General features: G+C 52.5%; 1 protein-coding gene across 1 annotated transcript in view; it reads right to left on the bottom strand.

Moving 5' to 3' along the window:
* RASGRP2 (RAS guanyl releasing protein 2) overlaps positions 1-16,759 on the bottom strand; it is a 40,592-nt gene extending 23,833 nt beyond the window's left edge. The window contains exons 1-8 of the mRNA XM_079956762.1: positions 16,655-16,759; positions 9,439-9,594; positions 7,498-7,600; positions 6,245-6,307; positions 5,485-5,616; positions 4,844-4,994; positions 3,385-3,558; positions 861-977 (exon numbers count right to left, since the gene is read on the bottom strand). Of these exons, the coding sequence (XP_079812888.1) occupies positions 861-977; positions 3,385-3,558; positions 4,844-4,994; positions 5,485-5,616; positions 6,245-6,307; positions 7,498-7,600; positions 9,439-9,538 (840 nt within the window). The 5' untranslated portion in view covers positions 9,539-9,594; positions 16,655-16,759. The remainder of the gene's footprint in view (positions 1-860; positions 978-3,384; positions 3,559-4,843; positions 4,995-5,484; positions 5,617-6,244; positions 6,308-7,497; positions 7,601-9,438; positions 9,595-16,654) is intronic.
* Positions 16,760-18,122: the final 1,363 nt, after the last annotated feature.

The following is an 18,122-nucleotide window of genomic DNA, read 5'->3' as shown; positions in this document are numbered from 1 at the left end:
ACAGGGGAAAACAAAGAGTTGACAACAACAACAGCCCCTTGAAGGAAGGCGTGAAGGATGAGGAGGGGGAAGCCCTACCTCCAGAGAAGCTCAGCTCTTCCCATGAGGGCTAGCCACTTGCTTCTTCCAAATGGTTGCTATTCAACCAACATACGGGCAAATGCAGATAAGGCAAGTCAGAGGAAATGCCAGAGGTGTGGAGCTCTGAGGTTGTACTAGGGCAGGATCAGGTCCAACTTTTCCTACCAAGAGGACTGCAAGAGTACTTCAACATGGAACCCACACACTGTGGGGGTGGAGTGAGGCCAAAATTTGATTCTCCACCCCCAGCTCTTGTGCTGCCTTCCCAAAGCCAGCCAAGTGATGCTGTGGGCTTTGGGAAGGAGGCACCAGGCTCTGGCAGGGTCCTAGAGCCTTCCCACCTCCTCCTGAAAACTGGGAAAGCACTAACTAGGCTTTGGGAAGGAGCCAGGAGGACTCTAGGACAGTGCCAGAGCCCTCACGCCTCCTTCCCAAAGGCCAGAGGCTGGCTGACCCAGCCCTACAAATGAAAGATAAGGGTGTCTTTGCACCAGAGGGGTGGGAGGCAGAGTGGCAGGTCTTTAGGCAGCCCCACCCACAGAGGATCTAAAACCCAAAGCATCAATCTGCTGCACACACCCTTTCATCTCCCTTTAAGGATGGGGGGTGCAGACCCAGCCCAAGGAGGGGGGCAGGCAAGAGAATAAGCAGCAGCAAGAGAGGCAAGTGTGGAGCCTGCTGAGAGCCTCTGGCCTACAGATTCTGCAGCCCCTGTGAGCTCCTTACACAGCCTGCCTCTCCTCTCAATGCAAAAAAGACCCACCACCACTACCACCTACCTTGGTGGTCTCCTGGCTCACGAAACTGTGGGTCTCCTTGAGGCGGGAGATGGAGCTGTGGCTGAGTCCCCCCACCACGGCCATCAGGGTGTTGAAATTCTGCAGCTGGAGGAGCCTCTGAGAGCAGAAGGAGAGGAGAAGTTTGGGGGGGGGGTTGAAGGACAAGGCAGAAGAGGAAGAAATACAGTGGTACCTCAGGTTACATACGCTTCAGGTTACAGACTCCGTTAACCCAGAAATAGTACCTCGGGTTAAGAACTTTGCTTCAGGATGAGAACAAAAATCATGTGGTGGCCGTGCGGCGGCGGCGGGAGGCCCCATTAGCGAAAGTGCTACCTCAGGTTAAGAACAGTTTCAGGTTAAGAACAGACCTCCGGAACGAATTAAGTTCTTAAAACGAGGTACCACTGTAGTGGGAAGCAGAGGCAGGAGCAGAGTCAACCCTCACCTCACAGTTTCAGTGGATGCAATTTGAAGAAAGACTTAACATTTCTAATCAAGGTTCTTCTTCTCAGCAGCTTCAGAAGAACAAGAAAAACACACATAGCCCACAGAGGCAAACTCCCCTTTTAACTGGAGTAACGGGATAGGTCACAGTGGAGGATATTTTTTGGGAGGAGGGAGGTTCCCAGGAAAGCTGGGGAAAGCAGGACTCCCTGTCAGTTAGAGCAATTCAGGTCTTTTAGCTGGGGAACCTCATTTTTATTTAATCATCACTATTTTATTTTATTTTTACTATTGAAAGAAACAGCTCTTAGAGGGGGTGGGGAGCAGTGTTTTAAAATAACACCCCCCATGCCACAATTTGGATTTCAAACAGCCCCTGCCCCTATTGTTGCTTCTGATTTGAAAAAGAAAAAATGAAAGATCTGCAGGTGATACCTTCAAGCATTCAGAATTGTGCAAAGTAATCATTCCCGGCCAGTCACTCTGATGATGATGATGATGATGATGATGATGATGATGATGATGATGATTTCATCATCATCATCATCTGCATTTATATCCCAAGCTCTCCTCCAAGGAACTCATGCTGGTTTACACAGTGCTTCCCCTCCTCCTCCTCATTTGACCCCCCACAACAACCCTGCGAGGTGGGTTGGGCTGAGAGGCAGAGACTGGCCCAAGTGGGGAATGTGAACCCTGGTCTCCCAGGTCCCAGCCTAACACTAACCACTACACCCTGCTGCCTCTCTTCTAGTGTGGGGCGTCCCTGCTTCACCCCTACCTGAGGAACCTGATTTCCCAGCATCCTAAGACATGCAGGAAGTCTCCCCCTCCCCGCCATCCCTAATCTCCTTGGGCCCAGACCCACCAAATCAGGGGGAGTCCATGTGCAAACTGGAGTAGCCCAAAGGCCGCTGGAGGGGAGCCCCAGGCCCCTGGATGATCTTTGACGCCAGCTGTAATCTGGAGCAGGCAGTTTTGTGCTGCTCCTGGATCACCTCCCGCCCCCTTCTCAATCTCTTGAATGTATAAATAGATATTTAGAGAGTCTCCCGTGTGTGCGCTTTCTCTCTCTCTCTCTCCTCTTCAAAGAAAAACGACCTAGAAAAAAGGTTGCTCTGAACTTCACACTGTCCAGCAGGGAGAGGCAAAGGGCCAGCAGGTTTGATTAATTTAGCTGCCATCCCCACTAATTGAGGCTCCGGGCTCCAGGCGCTCACGCTTAGAAACCTTTGGGGAGGTTGCCGAGAGGCAAGGAGCAGGAAAAACAGGGCAAGACCTGAATCACAGAACTGTGGAGCTGTAGAGTCCAGTCCAACCCCTCGCAAAGGAGGAATCACAGCTGGGCTGATGTTTGTTTGTCTGTTTAAGGGGGATTTGGAATTGGAAGAAACTTGGGTGGTAAATGCACCAGCTCGCGTTTGGTATATAAAAATCAAGACGTCTGTCCTAATCTGGACTTGTCTGCAAAGTTCACAGTTTGGGTCCCCGCTGGGTTATAGCGCTTTAGGAATCGGGGTTATAAAATACAGGATCCGGGCCCTAGAACCTCTTACATAGGATGCTCAGTGATAGCGCAACACCTCAAGAAAAAGAAGAAGAGTTTGGATTTGATATCCCGCTTTATCACTACCCAAAGGAGTCTCAAAGCGGCTAACATTCTCCTTTCCCTTCTTCCCCCACAACAAACACTCTGTGAGGTGAGTGGGGCTGAGAGACTTCAGAGAAGTGTGACTAACCCAAGGTCACACAGCAGCTGCATGTGGAGGAGCGGGGAAGCGAACCCGGTTCACCAGATTACAAGTCCACCGCTATTAAGCACTATACCAAGGACTGCCTCTCACCAAATAAAAAGTCCTGGACCCTGAGATCGTCCTCAGAAGCCCTTCTTTGTGTGCTTCCTCCATGTGAGGTCCAGAGGGTGGCAACACAAGAATGGCAGTTGGCTACGTTCAGTGGCTTGTTTGTTTGTTTGTTTGTTTGTTTGTTTGATTTGAGAGGCTCAAAATCAAAAGCAGGTGACAATCTCAAGAGGGTTGCAGAAGGCAAGGACGTTCTGGGCGCTGCCATTTCTCACCTGAGCCACCATGACGAAGCGAGTGATGACCTGGGCTCGCTGCTGGGCGGTGGGCTTGCTGAGCACCATGAGCTGCACCCACTGGGAGACGCTGTTGAAGAGGGTGATGAAGCGCTCCAGGATGGGGTTGTCCACCGTGCAGCCATGCATGACGAAACTGTGGTAGTCTTGGAACTGGGGGGGGGGGGAGGGGAAAGCAGATCAGTTGAGGCTGAGGCAGGCCAGCCGTTTGAATGGTGCCCAGATAGGGCCCAGAAAACAGCACATCTGTTTTAAAAACACCAACACAAACCCAGTGAGGCAACTAAGATTTTGTACCTGAGCATGCATATTTCCTCCTCCCTCCCCAATCCATTTTCCTTTCATGTCGTGTCTTTTTATATATATAGGGACTCTCTTGTTTATACTGATTTGCAAGCCGCCCTAATGGGGTTTTATTTTATTAACAGCACAATAAAAAAATATTTTCATTTAAATAATAAACACACAGTGATGCCTGGAATGTTGGCACTTAGAGGATAAGGCTCTCAGTGGCTACTAGCCCTAATGGCCGTGTTCCGCCTCCACTCCTGGAGGCAGGAAGCTTCTGCTGAGAGTTGCTGCTGTTGACTCTCAGGTCCTTCTCTAGGGCATTTGGTTGGCCATTCTGAAAAAAGGGGCTGGTCCTGCTCCCAGGGTCTTATGGGTGTGGGGTAAGGACACTCCTGGCTCTGTGGAAAAGCCAAGCCTGGTCTCAGAGACCTGGATGGTCGTTCCAGGGAAAGGGAGGTGGGGTGAGAAGCAGAACACAGCCAGGAGGCCATGGTGGTCACCAGCCTCAATGGCAATAAAAGAAGGTGAGACAGATTCATGGAGGAGAGGGTTATTGAAGGCCACTTGCCAGAGCAGCAGTGCTCCACGGTCAGAGGCAGCAATGCTTGCGGTTGCCGGTTGCCAAAAACCACACAAGGAGAAAGGGCCCTTGCCATTACCATTCTAAGAGGTGTTTGTGGTGAGTTCCGGCACCTCTTTTTCTAGAAAAACAGCACTGGGTTTGGCTTGTTTTAAGAGTGCTCATATTGTGTTTGGTGATGTTTGTGTGCCACTTTCTCTCCTAAAAAGCAGGGCATACATCAGTTAAATACAGTGGTACCACTGGTTGCGAACGGGATCCGTTCCGGAGGCCTGTTCACAACATGAGCAGAACGCAACCCGCATCTGCGCGTTTGAAGGTCGCGATTCGCCGCTTCTGCGCATGCGCGTGACATCATTTTGCGCATCTGTGCATGCACGAGCGGCGAAACCCGGAAGTAACTCTTTCCGGTACTTCTGGGTCGCCTCGGGACACAACCTAAAAACGCGCAACCTGAAGTAAACGTAACATGAGGTATGGCTGTACCCGTGGCCCCACCCAGCAACACCCACACGCGGAGGGTGGGGCGGGAAGGGACTCAGCCACTGCCACCTTCATGGATCTTACCAGGATCTTGCTGAAGGAGTGGTACTCCAGGTGGGTGAGGTGTTCGGCCAGCTCCCCCGACTCCAAGTGGTCAAAGAGAAGGGACGTCTTGCGCTTCTTCTGGGCCACCGGCTGGCGCTGTGTGACTTGCCTCTTCCACTTGTAGGTGGGGCTGGAAGGGGGACGCAAGAGTTCAACCTCTACCTGGGATGTGCAAAAGCAGAGGTGGGGACCAGCTGGCTCCTAAAGGGTACTAAGGACCTGCCTGCCAGCTTGGCCCCAAATCCCTGGCGCTCGGGGAACTGCATGCCGCTGCCAAGTTTTTCAGATCTCAGCCTTAAAGTCCCACCATGAGGCCAGTCCTGCAGCTTGCAGAAAGTTTGCATACAACCGAGCTAAATGCAAGGTGAGGTTTTCCTTGGCTTCCATGAATTCCATTCTAAACCCCACAGAGGGAGCCACCACCAAGGAGGCCCTGCACTTGCTCCCAACTTGCTGAGCTCAGGGTCCTGGGGCAGAACTCGGTGGATGCCGCACACCAGGAATGCAAGGCTCACAGCCTGAGGTTCACACACCGGAATCAGATGCAACCTGCCAGAACTTAACCCAGGGAGGACAGGGGACGGGGACTGTTGTAGGGGGGCCCCACGCTGTTTACCTACACGCTCTCTATGTCAATGAGGCTGCTGTGACGTTGGTTCCCTTCCCGGCCCAGAAGCTCCTTCAGTTCCTTGATCTGCTCAGCCAGCTCTGGGTTTAGGTCAAATTCCGCTGGGAATGCCGAGATCCAGTATCTGCCGGAACCAGGAGTGACATGGTCAGTGGCAAAGTCAGAAGGGGGCAGCAGATTGTCTCCAAGCAAGGAGGGCAGAAGATTTGCAGCCACCTCTCCACCACCCTGCCCCACACCCAGGCAGCCCCCAAAGTCCCGAAGTACCGCAGCGTCACATGATTTTCACTGTGAACACCTTCCTTTGGGATGGGCCCAGAGTGGCTAGGGAAACCCAGCCAGATGGGCAGGGTATAAATATATCATCATCATCATCATCATCATCATTATTCCCACAGAACATCCATCCCGTGGGAACCACACCAGTATTGATAGGTTTTATTAATAAGGGAATGGAAAAGAAGAAGTAAATTTCAAAGTAAGTTTGTTGGCAAGTGCACTGTTATTTTCTCAGTTATGCTTCAACTGTAAGGAACTTTCAAAACAGGAAGTCTCCTGCCTGGCGTCTAAACTAAGAATCCCACCTGCCCTTCCTGCCGGGTCCCAGGCCCACCAACGGCTTCCTAAACTGAAAAACCCAAAATGTTACTTCCCCAACCTCCCACTCCCCAAACTGTCCAGACTATTCCCTTGTTTTCTCTCCATAGCAGCCTTCCCACAAGCCACTCCACCCTCCCTGCTCCAGCACCTACCGGACCAAGTGGCAAGTCTTGACTTGCAGGGAGCTGTTTTCTGACCCGCGAGACTCCTGGTAAGTTCAGGGCAGAGTTAAGGAGCAAAAGGGAAAGAGGGAGGAACTGTGTGCATGTTGTGGGGTATGGGGGGGGGGAAATGGGGGTGTTTTAAACTGCAAACTATCCAATAGGTAAAGTAGAGCAAAGGCTTTGTGCTGCAGCTGCATCCAAGCTATTAAAATTATGATCGCAAAAAAATTAAATTCACTTCCTGCATGAAACTTGTACTTCATGTGAGGTTTCGGCCTTCATGCATGGAACTCGGTTTTGTCAGCAACCAGGCCCTGGGCTCTATTAAAGAGAGATCTCCCATCCCGCCATTGTTGTGGTTTATAAGTGTGAAGAAGAAAGCACAAAAAAACAATACGAAGAAAAGGATCCAGGACATAAAGAGAACAACTATGCACAAAAGGAAGAAAAGCTGGCGCAACAAGGGCCTGGCAATGGGTAACTCTGGAGAGATTCAGGTAAGGCTGTTAAGGGTGCCGGGAATTGTAGTTCTGTGAGAGGAAAACTACAATTCCCAGAATTCTTCGCTGGGAATCTAAAGGCGCTTTAGATGTATGATATGTACACAGTCCCAGCTCCACTGCGGAGAGCGCAACTAACTACTTTTTTCATCCTTGGGAGGGTAGGGCCAAAAGGCAGGTGCCCACATCCCACATTCCCCTTGTCCCCTTCCCCACCCAGCTTGAAGACATGGAAAATAACAGCCTGGCTGTTATTTTCCAAGAAGCAGATATTGGCAGCTTCCAGAGAGGAGGCGCCAAACGCTCATAAATCATTCCTCTTCCACTGTGAGCTGCAAATGGAAGTGACTCTCCAAGCTTCAGGGGGCCGGTCACTTTTTCTGGGTGGTCATCATCCCGCAATGCTGCAGCCACAACAGGGCAGTGGGAAGAGAAGGAGGAAAGGTCCAGTATCCTCAACCTGCCTGGGGTTTTTTTGGCGGTGGGGATCCTGAGTGATCCATATGCCTTAAGTCCTTTGCTACCCCTGCACTAAGTGTCTTCTGGACATTATGGAACTGCAGCACCCATCACCCCCCCCCCCCAGGAAGCAGGACTATGCTGCCTGGAGCAGACGGGAGCTGCAGTTCAAAGCACCTGGCGAGCACCAGGACGGGAAAACCTAGCGCACAACATTTGCGCAAGGAAACATTGCTGCTGGCTGGGTGTGGGGATTGTGCCCGGTGGGCTAAGGAAGGATATATCTGAAGCAACTTGGCGGCCAGCTCTGATGAAGGGATGTACCAGGGGTGCATCATGAGAAACATGCGGACCAGCTGGGGGTCTCGAACTTTGCCCTCATCGTCTGCAAAAAGAAAAAGAAATGCAAGTCAGAGCAAGTCCGTCCTGAGAATTTAACAACAACAACAACATCCTTCATTGGAGGTTTTTAAGCATTGGTCAGATGGCCATCTGTTGGGGATTCTTTAGCTGCCTTGCGGGGTTGGACTGGATGACCTTGGGGGGTCCCATCCAAGTCTACAATTCTACGATTCTGTGATTTCCCACTCTGCCTCTTGCTCCACAGGGCCCACAGCCACAAAGCCCGCCCACCCCCACTCTTCCCCCCCTCCATCACACCCTGCACACTGTAAGGATGGCCAACACGGCAACCTCCAAATCTTTCGGACTTCAACTCCCAGCAGCTCCAACCAGTATGGCTGATGGTCAGCGTTGATGGGAGTTGTAGTCCAAAGTGTAAGAACTTAGGAGGAGGCTGCTGGAGCTGGGCATTGGCTCATCTAGTCCAGTTTCCTCTTCTCAGAGTGGCCAACCAGGTCCCCACCCCCACCCCCTGTGGGAAACCCACAAGCAGGAATGGGGCACAACAACCACTGGCAAAGGCAATGCCTTTTGGGTACTTTGTGGGACGTTCCTCTGTTAAATGAGGTTTGCCGCCCCGCCGCCCCCCCCCCCACACACTGCCGCTTTAAGGTTTCATGAGAAAAGTGAAAAGGCCTTTGCCTAAATATATATTCCCCTGCTCAATTTGAAAGCTTTTGAAAGCTTTTACTGCTGTCCTCCACCCCAAAGTAATTTTGTTAATGTGTTGGCCTTTTTAGGAGTGTTTTTATCTTTTGTTGGTGATGCCTGCTGCCTTGGGTCCCTTTTGGAACAAAGGCAGCTTCTAATAATGTTTATAGTCATAGATAAACACACACCCTTCAGTTCAGACCACTCAGGAGCTCAGAAGTGGGATCAAAGACCATCCAAAGAGCCCTGGAGCAGGAGCGGCAGCAGCAGCTGCATCAGGTCAAAGGAGGTCGTCTGGTCCAGCATCCTCTTTCCCAGGAAGAGGGGAGGATATGATGAGCACAGTTGCCCTTTCCTGCTCATCTTCTTCTGAGGCTCTGGTGCTGGAGGGCTTGTACAGCACAATCACATCTTACGCGCATATAACTTGAGCGATTTCAACCACACACGGTTGAGGGCTGGCCGGTTGAAACTACACAAATTAAATGCATGCACAGCAGAGAGCTTCAAAGCTCTTTTTTGTGCCAGGTTTTCCCAGCGTGGAAAGTGCTTTTCATTTTCCCATACAATTTTTACCAAATTTCCAAATTTTTACAAATTCAAATCCAATAGTTGCATCGTTTCATGCATTGACTTCCCACCCCAACCCTCCACAGTGTTTTTACTCAAACTCCTTTATACTGCATTCTCAAATTCTCTTCTATTACCAAACCCCTGTAATATTTTATCTTTTTTCTTCTGCCGCTCCTATCTTGTACCCTGCCCGCGATTTCATTTTTTTGCAGTGCTTGTCCAAACAGGCCAAAAAAGGGCTTCCATTCTTCTATAAAACATTTGTCATTTTGATCTCTTAATATTGCTGCCAGCTTTGCCATTTACGCATAGTCTGTAACTTTTAAAAGCCATTCCTGTTTTTTCAACTCTGCCTTGCTTACCTGGCAAGGCCCACTCAGCACAGGAGCTCTGGGATACCCTCACGAGATCTCACGGGGCCGTCCGAGTTCTCGCGAGATCTCACGGGGCCATCCCCATACTTCCAGAGTCAGTATACCAATGCAATGCAGGACAGGAACAGGTGCTTTAGAGCATCACCAGGCCAAGAAAACCACTGCCCCACCTCCTGAGGCCTCAGTCATTTGTCCCTTCCCTGCCTCTCCTGCTCTTCCTCACCAAAGGCCTCGATGCAGCCCTGCAGAAGCTCGTCCACTGTGCAGCCCTTTTCCAGGTCCAGAGTCTCAGACATTGTGGCTCCCGGATCCCCTTCGCTCATGAAAGACGCTACACAGCCACCAGTGGGTCGCTATCCCCAGGGAGCAGAGCAAAAACCTGAAAAGAGAGAAGGAAAGAGGTTTCAGACATCTCTGAGGTTACAAAGGAGCGTGTGCTCTCCATCCCTCAGGGCTCGGCCAGGGGGAAGTGGGTGCAGGAGCCCAGAGGGGGGTTTTCCCCAGATTAATAGCATGCCAGGGACGTGGGTGGTGCTGTGGGTTAAACCACAGAGCCTAGGACTTGCTGATCAGAAGGTCGGTGGTTCAAATCCTCGCGACTGGGTGAGCTCCCGTTGCTTGGTCCCTGCTCCTGCCAACCTAGCAGTTTGAAAGTATAGTGCAAGTAGATCAATAGGTACCGCTCCGGCGGGAAGGTAAACGGTGTTTCCTTGCGCTGCTCTGGTTCGCCAGAAGCAGCTTAGTCATGCTGGCCACATGACCCGGAAGCTGTACACCGGCTCCCTCGGCCAATAAAGCGAGATGAGCGCCGAAACCCCAGAGTCATCCACGACTGGACCTAATGGTCAGGGGTCCCTTTACCTTTACCTAATAGCATGCCGGGTTACTGGGTCACTATTAGCACATCAGCCAAGTGACTTGAAATCAGCTTGCCTGATGGCCAGTCTGCCCAAGGCTTACAACTGGCCGCAAGGAAGAGGAGGAGGCCCTGCTCCCAGATCTGACATAAAGACCCAGCAGACTGGCAGACATGATAGGCAGGGCCTTTCTAGTTCTGGCCCCTGTACGTAGAACCCTCTCCCCCAAGAAGTGCTAGTTAGGTTTTGAACAAACCCTTAAAATGTTACTTTCTTCCAACTGCATTCTATTAAAAGGTGGCATTTTAAACTGCCTTCGTCTCCAGCTCTTCCGGGGTCTGTTTGTTTTTGTAACCGAATTGCTTTATTTGTATTTTACTTTTCATTTTATGGTTTCCATTCTCCTTTGCCACCTGCTTTGAGTACACTTTGCCCTGAAAGGTGGGATCTCCGTACTTTCAAATTGACCAATGAATCAATAAAATGGCAGGTCAGCTGGTGTGATAAGAAGCTGGAGGGTGCAAAAGAGGCAGTGGTCACCATCGTGGTTTGGTTGTGGGAATGTCAGCCAGCTGGGAATGGCACTTTCTGCCTTTGCTCTGGGATGCCAACATTTCCTTAGCTCCCAACCTACCTTGTGTCTCCTAGTCATGGCATCTCTCTCTCTTTTCCCCCACCACCCAAATGCCATGAGGACAGTCTTACTGGATCAAACCATGCACACCTACCCCAGCATACTGTCTCCAACAGTGGAAAGCCTATTGCTCCAGAAAGCTCTGCAAGTCGGGCCCTGAAGGCAACATGGACCCCCCTGAAGCATTCAAAACAGCCTCCTGAGGACTAGCTGCTTTGGGGACACCGCCCCCCCAGGAAGTGCTCAGCGTCATCTCAGAACAGCAACGGGGGAGAGGAAACAGCGTTTGAGGGCAGGCAAGAGGATGAAGAAAGCCACTGGGTTGAGCCTCTTCCACCCACAGAAGATGTCAGAATCGTACTCCACGACTTTTAAGTGGGGGCAGATTATATAATAATTGTTTCTTTGAAGAAGGAAACTGGGGGACTTGTCATTTGCTTCATCCTCATCCTTAACGATACACTGAACTCAAATGCTATCTCCGGCATGTTGCAGTGGCTCGCTGCTGAGCTTCCCCAGCCTTGGGGTACATATTTGGTTCTGCAACAGGGGTGGGGAACTGAGGTGGGGGCTGGGCTCCAGCTTTTGTGGTACTAGAACTTCTATCGCCCTATGCTGGCTTCTGGGCAAGGCTAGCTTAACAATTAAGCAAAATAAGCATGTGCTTAAAGTGGGCTCGACAGAGAGTTTCCATTGCCAGACTTGCTACGGACCATATGGTGCAGCTGAACAAAAATAAACATTATTTCTACAAATATAGAAAAATAAACATTATTTTCCATCTTATGGTAGGTTTCATTTCATTTTGAAAAATGAAATTTCATTTGATGGTTTATTCTTGTTTAAAATTTGAATCAGATATACATGGGGGCACCAAAATCTTTTAGGGGCTTCGGACAGCATTTCCCAAACTTGGGTCTCCAGTTGTTTTTGGACTACAATTCCCATCATCCCTGACCACTGGTTCTGCTAGCTAGGGATGATGGGAGTTGTAGTCCAGAAACAGCTGGAGACCCAAGTTTGGGAAACCCTGACTTAGGGCCTCTAAGGGTCTTAAAATCTGGCCCTGACGATGGGAGTTGGAGCCTGGAAGCATCCGGAAGACGGCAGCTTTCCAATCCTTGTTCTAGGGAGGATCTCCACTTGACAGGCCACAAGCAATAAATTTGGGATTTAAACATTCCCCCTATGATGCCCTTCTTATTGCACATTCATGCTCACAATGCTATCAGGGCAGTCACATACCACCCCACTTTTGACACTTTGGGATGTGGGTGGCACTGTGGTCTAAACCACTGAGCCTCTTGGGCTTGCTGATCAGAAGGTTGGTGGTTCAAATCCCCACAATGGGGGAGCTCCCGTTGCTCTGCCCCAGCTCCTGCCAACCTAGCAGTCTGAAAGCACACCAGCGCAAGTAGATAAATAGGTACCACTGCAGCGGGAAGATAAACAGTGTTTCTGTGCACTCTGGTTTCCGTCACAGTGTCCCATTGCATCAGAAGCGGTTTAGTCATGCTGGTCACATGACCCAGAAAGCACCACAATCCCACAGTTGCCTTTGACTGGGCTTAACTGTCCAGGGGTCCCTTACCCTTTTTTTACTTTTTACTTCTTGCACCTGTAAAGGTTTTGGGGTGGTCGCACTGCCTCACTTCCAGGTGGTGCACACCCCAAACCTTCCTGCTGAAAGACCGTAACTTTTTACAACACAAATTGTTCTGCTTTATTTTTGTCCTACTTGTGTTGTGCTACACACACACATCTCCAACTCCAAGAGCAGAGAAAAAGATCCAGCACTCCTGGCTCCCAGCAGGGCCTCTCTGCCTCCTTTTGGACATCTGAACCCAAGGCAAGCAATCTTCAGTCCCCTGGAGAAATGTTGGACCACAATCCCCTTTTGCTGCTGCCTCTCTATTCAGGAGGAAACAGGGCGACGCACAGCTGGGGTGGGGAATTCATTTCCTCAGCCCTCCTCTTCCTCCTGCTGCTGCAAATGGGCAGGAGCAGAAAAGGACGGGGTCTCCTTGGGGGACGATGGCGCTAAGTCACTACTGCCCCCCTCCCCAAGCAGATTCTCTCGCCTGTCCATCCTGCCACCCTCCTCCTCCTCGTCGTCCCAAGCAAGGGAAAGAAGCAAGGAATGTTGGAAAGGCACACTGGGCTCCAGAGCTTCTGCCAAGGGATGACTCAGGGCTGGCAGCTGATTTTAGACAGGCCCCTCTGCTGCCTGGGAATTCCAACTGGCCTCTCTCAGCGGCTCTTTTCCCTGGAAACGCCAGGCCTAAACAGAGAGTCTGCAGCTCATGGCCGCCCAGAGAAAAGAGCTCAATTGTAGGCTGCGAAACTTAAGAACCGAAAAAGAGCCTGCGGCCTATCTAACCCAGCCTCCTGTTTTCACAGTGGACCACCAGATGCCTGTAGGGAGCCCGCAAGCACCAGACCACTCTCCCGCCCTGTGTTTTGCAGCAACTGGCAAACAGAAGCATCGCTGCCTCCAACTGCAGAGGGAGTGCATAGCCACTGACAGCCTGTCCCTCCATGAACTTGCCCGGTCCTCTTTTAAAACCAAGTTGGTGCCCATCACTGCCTCTAGTGGCAGGGAGTTCCATTGTCTAAGAAGCTTCACTTGCCGCAGGCAACAGACCGTCACACCAACACATCCAAACACAACACACTCATCCCTCTCAGTGTGGTGTGGTGGTCAGAGTGTCCGGCTCAGGGCCCGGGAGACCAGGGTTCAAAGCCTCACTCGGCCATGAAATTCACGGGGTGACCTTGGGCCAATCGCTGTCTCCTACCCTAACCTATCTCACAGGGCTGATTATAGAGGATAAAATGGAGAGAGGGAGAACCATGCCTTGAGTTCCTTAAAGGAAAATAAGGAGAGGTGGAGATGTAATGAATAGATAAACATGGTTAATACAAGAAAAAATGAGACTTTTAAGTGTTTAAAACAGAGCCTGGATAGCTCAGCTGGTTAGAGTGCAGTGCTGATAATTAATGCCAAGGTTGCGGGGAGCTGACACAGCTGTACACACACACCCCAGACAAGAACTAGGAAACTTCCCTCGCCGTCTTAGCTCAGTTCTGTATCTATATGGACTGGCAGCAGCTTAGACAAGGAGTCTCTCCCAGCCCTGCCTAAAGATGTCGGGACCTGAACCTGGGACCTTCCACACGCAGAACAGGTGCTCAGCCACTGAGCTACAGCCTGACTTTGGCTGCATTCTGAAAACACATGCTGCTCCCTTTCTCTCGCTAATCTATTGAGCTGTATCACTAAGGCCTTAGGAACACAGAAAGTTGCCCTATACTGAATCAGACCCCCCCCCCCCCGCTATCCGTCTAGCTCAGTATGGTCCACACTGGCTGGCAGGAGCTCTCCAAGGTTGCAGGCAGATGCCTGCAGATGCCAGCAGAGACGGAACTCTGGCAGCAGGGATTTGTTGTTTTGAGTACCAGAACTGAAGTGTGCTCACACAAAATGTGCTCTCATTTCCACAAGTGATCTTCATTTCGGCAGGATAATTGAGGGCGGTATCGTTTTACTGTTGCTTTGTTTAAACCACTGGGAGTCAGAAATACTTGCAAATCACAGAGAGCAGGCAATAGATCCAACAGACCTTTCTCCTTCTGACAACCCCTAGTGTAGAGTGTTTGGAAAGGGTGGAAGCCTGTTTAGCCTGGGTAAAGGAAATCTTTGGGGTGGGGAGGGGATGCACAGAAGCCCCCTACAAATCCCAAAAGGGCTTTCCAGAAGGGCTTTCCTCATCCTCACCATGCAGAAAAGGGGGCTCCCAACAAAATATTTTTTTAAAAAAACAGTAAAACATCACCCATTAAAAACTTCCCTTAAGAGGGCTGCCTTCTAAAAGTCAAACAGTTGTTTATCTGTTTGACATCTGATGGGAGGATGTTCCACAGGGTGGGTGCCACTGCCAAGAAGGCCCTCTAGATTTCTGTTGAATGTTAGGGGACACTTCTCAGTGGAAAAAAGCAGTTCGGCAGTGGAACTAACAACCTTGGTGCAGAGAGAGGGACAGAAGGCGAGCTCTCCCGCCCTGAGGATTTCAAGCTGTGTCTGCACAACCACCTGTCAGGGATGCTCAGACTCCGGATTACCTCCATGGAGCAGCCAGAGGGCTGGCCTGGATGGCCTTGAAGACCCCCATCTCCAAACTCTCTGCTTGCACGATGCTGTGAAACCCAGGTTCAAATCCCCACGCAGCCATGTCCCTCTCTGGGCTAGTCATTCTCTTTCCGCCCAGCCTACCCCGCAGGGTTGTTGTGCGTGGGGAAGAGGCCCCCAGGCCTGTGAGCTGGAAGGTGTTCAAGCAGAGAGGCGGGCAAGCATCTGCTGCTCCTTCCCCCAGCAGGGAGTTCTCCAGCGCAGCGCCCAGAATCCCGGCGTGGAGTAAGGAATGTCTTTATGTCGTAGAAGGAGATTATTATTAATCTTTTGAGACAGGCCTTTGTGCTCGGAAATGGTGGGTTGGCGTTTTTTGCTGGCGGAGTTATTTTTAGGCAAGTTTTGCTCAAAAGCCAGGCAGGAGCGCCAGGAGCTGAGAGATGGCAGGCCAGGTCGGTTGGCTACAGGAGAGGCGCCGCTTCAAGAGAGGCACAGCCCTTCAGACCCCACATCTCAGGGTCTCCCGTCCCTCCTGATTCCTGCAAACTGATTTCATTTTCTCTTCCCATCCCGCACCCCCCCATCCATTCACCGCACCTCCAACGCAATGCATACCCAAAGGCCTCCTTGCAAAATTGCATGTTGCAAAATGCCATTTCCCAACAGCCGCCCTCGAGAGCAGGGTAAATATATTGACAGCAGATTGTCTGAGTGGCACAAACATTTATCAACACGCGCAGCTGCTGCTGTTGCTGATTTTGCACACACACAAAAGGCGAATGGGGAGAGATAGACAGAGCAAGCCCCGGTGCTGCAGAGGGGGCGCGCACAAAGACAAGCCCCCCCCCCGCGCGCTCTACAATCCAAAGCCTTCGCGCAGGGCGGGGGTGGGAGGTGGGGGTGAAATGCAAGTTTGCCCTACACACAACCTGCGCATCACCTCCCACAGGGCTCCTGCCACCGCAAACCCGCGCACACAAAGACACACATACACACACACACACGCGCTGCCGAGACGCACAGGCGAGGCGCCACCGTTTCGCTGCTGCTTTGCATGCACGGCGGGCGCCCACGGCAGGTGCAGCCCCGCTGCCACGCAAGGGCCACACACCAGGCAACACCCCGCCCCCCCCCCCAAATCATGGTGCACCGAGGGGCCACGGCGCTCTTCCCCAAGGCCCGCTGAGCCCAAAGCTCTGGTGGCTCCACATGTCCGGTCTTCTGCCCTCCCCATGGGGAAATGCTGCGCGGTGTCGGGGGGGGGGGCGTGCGGGGAGCGCAAAGCTGCACTTTGCATGGCCCTCAATTCGAGCAAAGGCACCCAGGCGGCGGAATGGGCGCTGCAAGGCAGGTGACCTCCCTCTTTCATTTGGGCAACGGGGTGGGGGGAGGCGACCCCAAACCTCTTCCCTCCCACCCCCCACTTCCATGCGGCAAGGGGGTCAAAGAGGCTTAACTTCTTTCTAAAACCTGCCTACCTGGACACCGCCCCTTCTGGGAAGCGCAGGTGCTGCGGATGGGCTGCCAAGGGAAAGGCACTCTGCACGCAGCCAGAGGCACTCTCTCCGCCTGGGCAGGTGCCTCCTCGGAGCTCTCGCGTCCCACCCTTCCCAAGAATAGCGCTGGGGCAAAAGCAATGCCTTCCCCCGCCACCTTTCCAGGAGGCGCGCACTCGGTACATGCCCAGAGGTGCTCTCGCCGCGGGGCTGCAACGAAGGGTGCGCGCTGACCTCTAGCAGAATGGCCCGGGGAAGGACTCGCTCGGCGGGAGCGACTCTCGCGCTCTCCCGGCCAGGCTGGCGGCGGCGGCGGCACTCACCGTGGCTTCGGGGCGGCTCCAGCCCGCTGGCGCTGCGCTCCGACGGCCGCTCGGTCCGGCTGCGGCGGCGCTGCCTTTGCCTTTGCCTCGGCGTACGCAAAACGCAGCCGCGTCTCGCCACCGGAGGGAGGGCGGGGACGGAAGGAGGGAGGGAGGGAGGGGAGAGCGAGGCAGCGGGGAGAGGACCAGCCCAGCTCCCTCCCGCCTCGGACGCCCCCTCGCCCCGCTTGCCTCTCCGACCGAGAGCGCACGGAGGAAGGGGTCAGGTCTGCACCGACAGAGACGGAGGAAAAGGGGGGAGGCGAGGAAGAGAACCCCCCGCAAGCTCCGCGCGCGCCCCCGCCCGGTGGTCGGCGTGGCTTCTTGGACCCCCAGTCTGCTTCTCACCTGCCCGGCTCAAGTCTGGAAGGCGGCAGGCTTTGGTCCCAGGGTGCCTCTGAGAATGTGCAGAGTCTCTTCCCTCTCCGGGATGGCCCGCCTGAGAGAAAGTGAAGGGGGCGTCCTCTTTCAGCGCCAGAACTCGCCCCCCGCCCCCCAGCCCTCAATATAACAACGCACCGAGAGCAATCGGAAAGAACAGGGTGTCCCAGAGCACGTGCAGAGTGTTTCCCGAAACACACAGAGGCAAAGTAAGTAAAAGTGCCCCAGTGTTTCCGAATCAGTGAAAGGAAAAATGACAGAAGCATGTGTAGAGAACAGCTCCCAAAACATCGGAGAGCAAAAAAGAGGAAGCCTCAGAGCATGTGCAGAGTGCGTGCCCCCCGAATAACAGAGGACATGAGCAGAGTCTTCGTTATAGGAGAGTGTATGTGAGAGAGGGGGAGGGAGGGGCGCCGTCAGAGCGGATCCCGACTGATGGGTTAACTTCTGTAGTTCTGCAAAGAAGCGAGATTTGCTCAAAGCTTCGGTTTTTTTAAAAAATAAATTATTCTGCTTCTGCTGCAGAGCAGCATATAAAAGTACCACACTGAAAACGCAAAACAATTTCATGAACAAAGCAATTACTAATTGGCGAGGGGGTAGCTTTCCCCCTCCCACCAGACACTAAGTCGTGCCCCCCCCACCTTCCCGAGAATTTACACAGGATAACTCCCCCCCCCCCCTCGGATTCTGCTCTATTTCAATATGTGGGGAATAAATTAAGAACCTTCCCACTGGGGGTGGAGGGGGGGAGACTGTATTGAGGAGGGGATTGTGTCATGAATGAAGTGTGTGCTTGTGTGTGTGTAGGCACTCCCCAGAAAGTGCTACCACTACCGGGGTGCCTTTTGGGGTGTCGCGGAGGCAGGGGGTGCAAAGAGGAGGCCTGAAGCGCCACTGCAGCCCTCCAGGGGTCCAGAGATTGCCTGCATTTTGGCAGCGCAGCATCCCCCGGTTGCCATAGCAACTGGCTCTGCAGGGCTCTGATTGAAGAGGGCTGGAGGGCCTGGCACTACTCGACTCCCCCTCCCCAGTCCACCTCCCCCCC

Source organism: Podarcis cretensis, assembly GCF_951804945.1.
Source record: "Podarcis cretensis genome assembly, chromosome: 16".
In the NCBI taxonomy this organism is placed as follows: Eukaryota; Metazoa; Chordata; class Lepidosauria; order Squamata; family Lacertidae; genus Podarcis; species Podarcis cretensis.
This window is presented reverse-complemented; position numbering and strand designations above follow the sequence as displayed.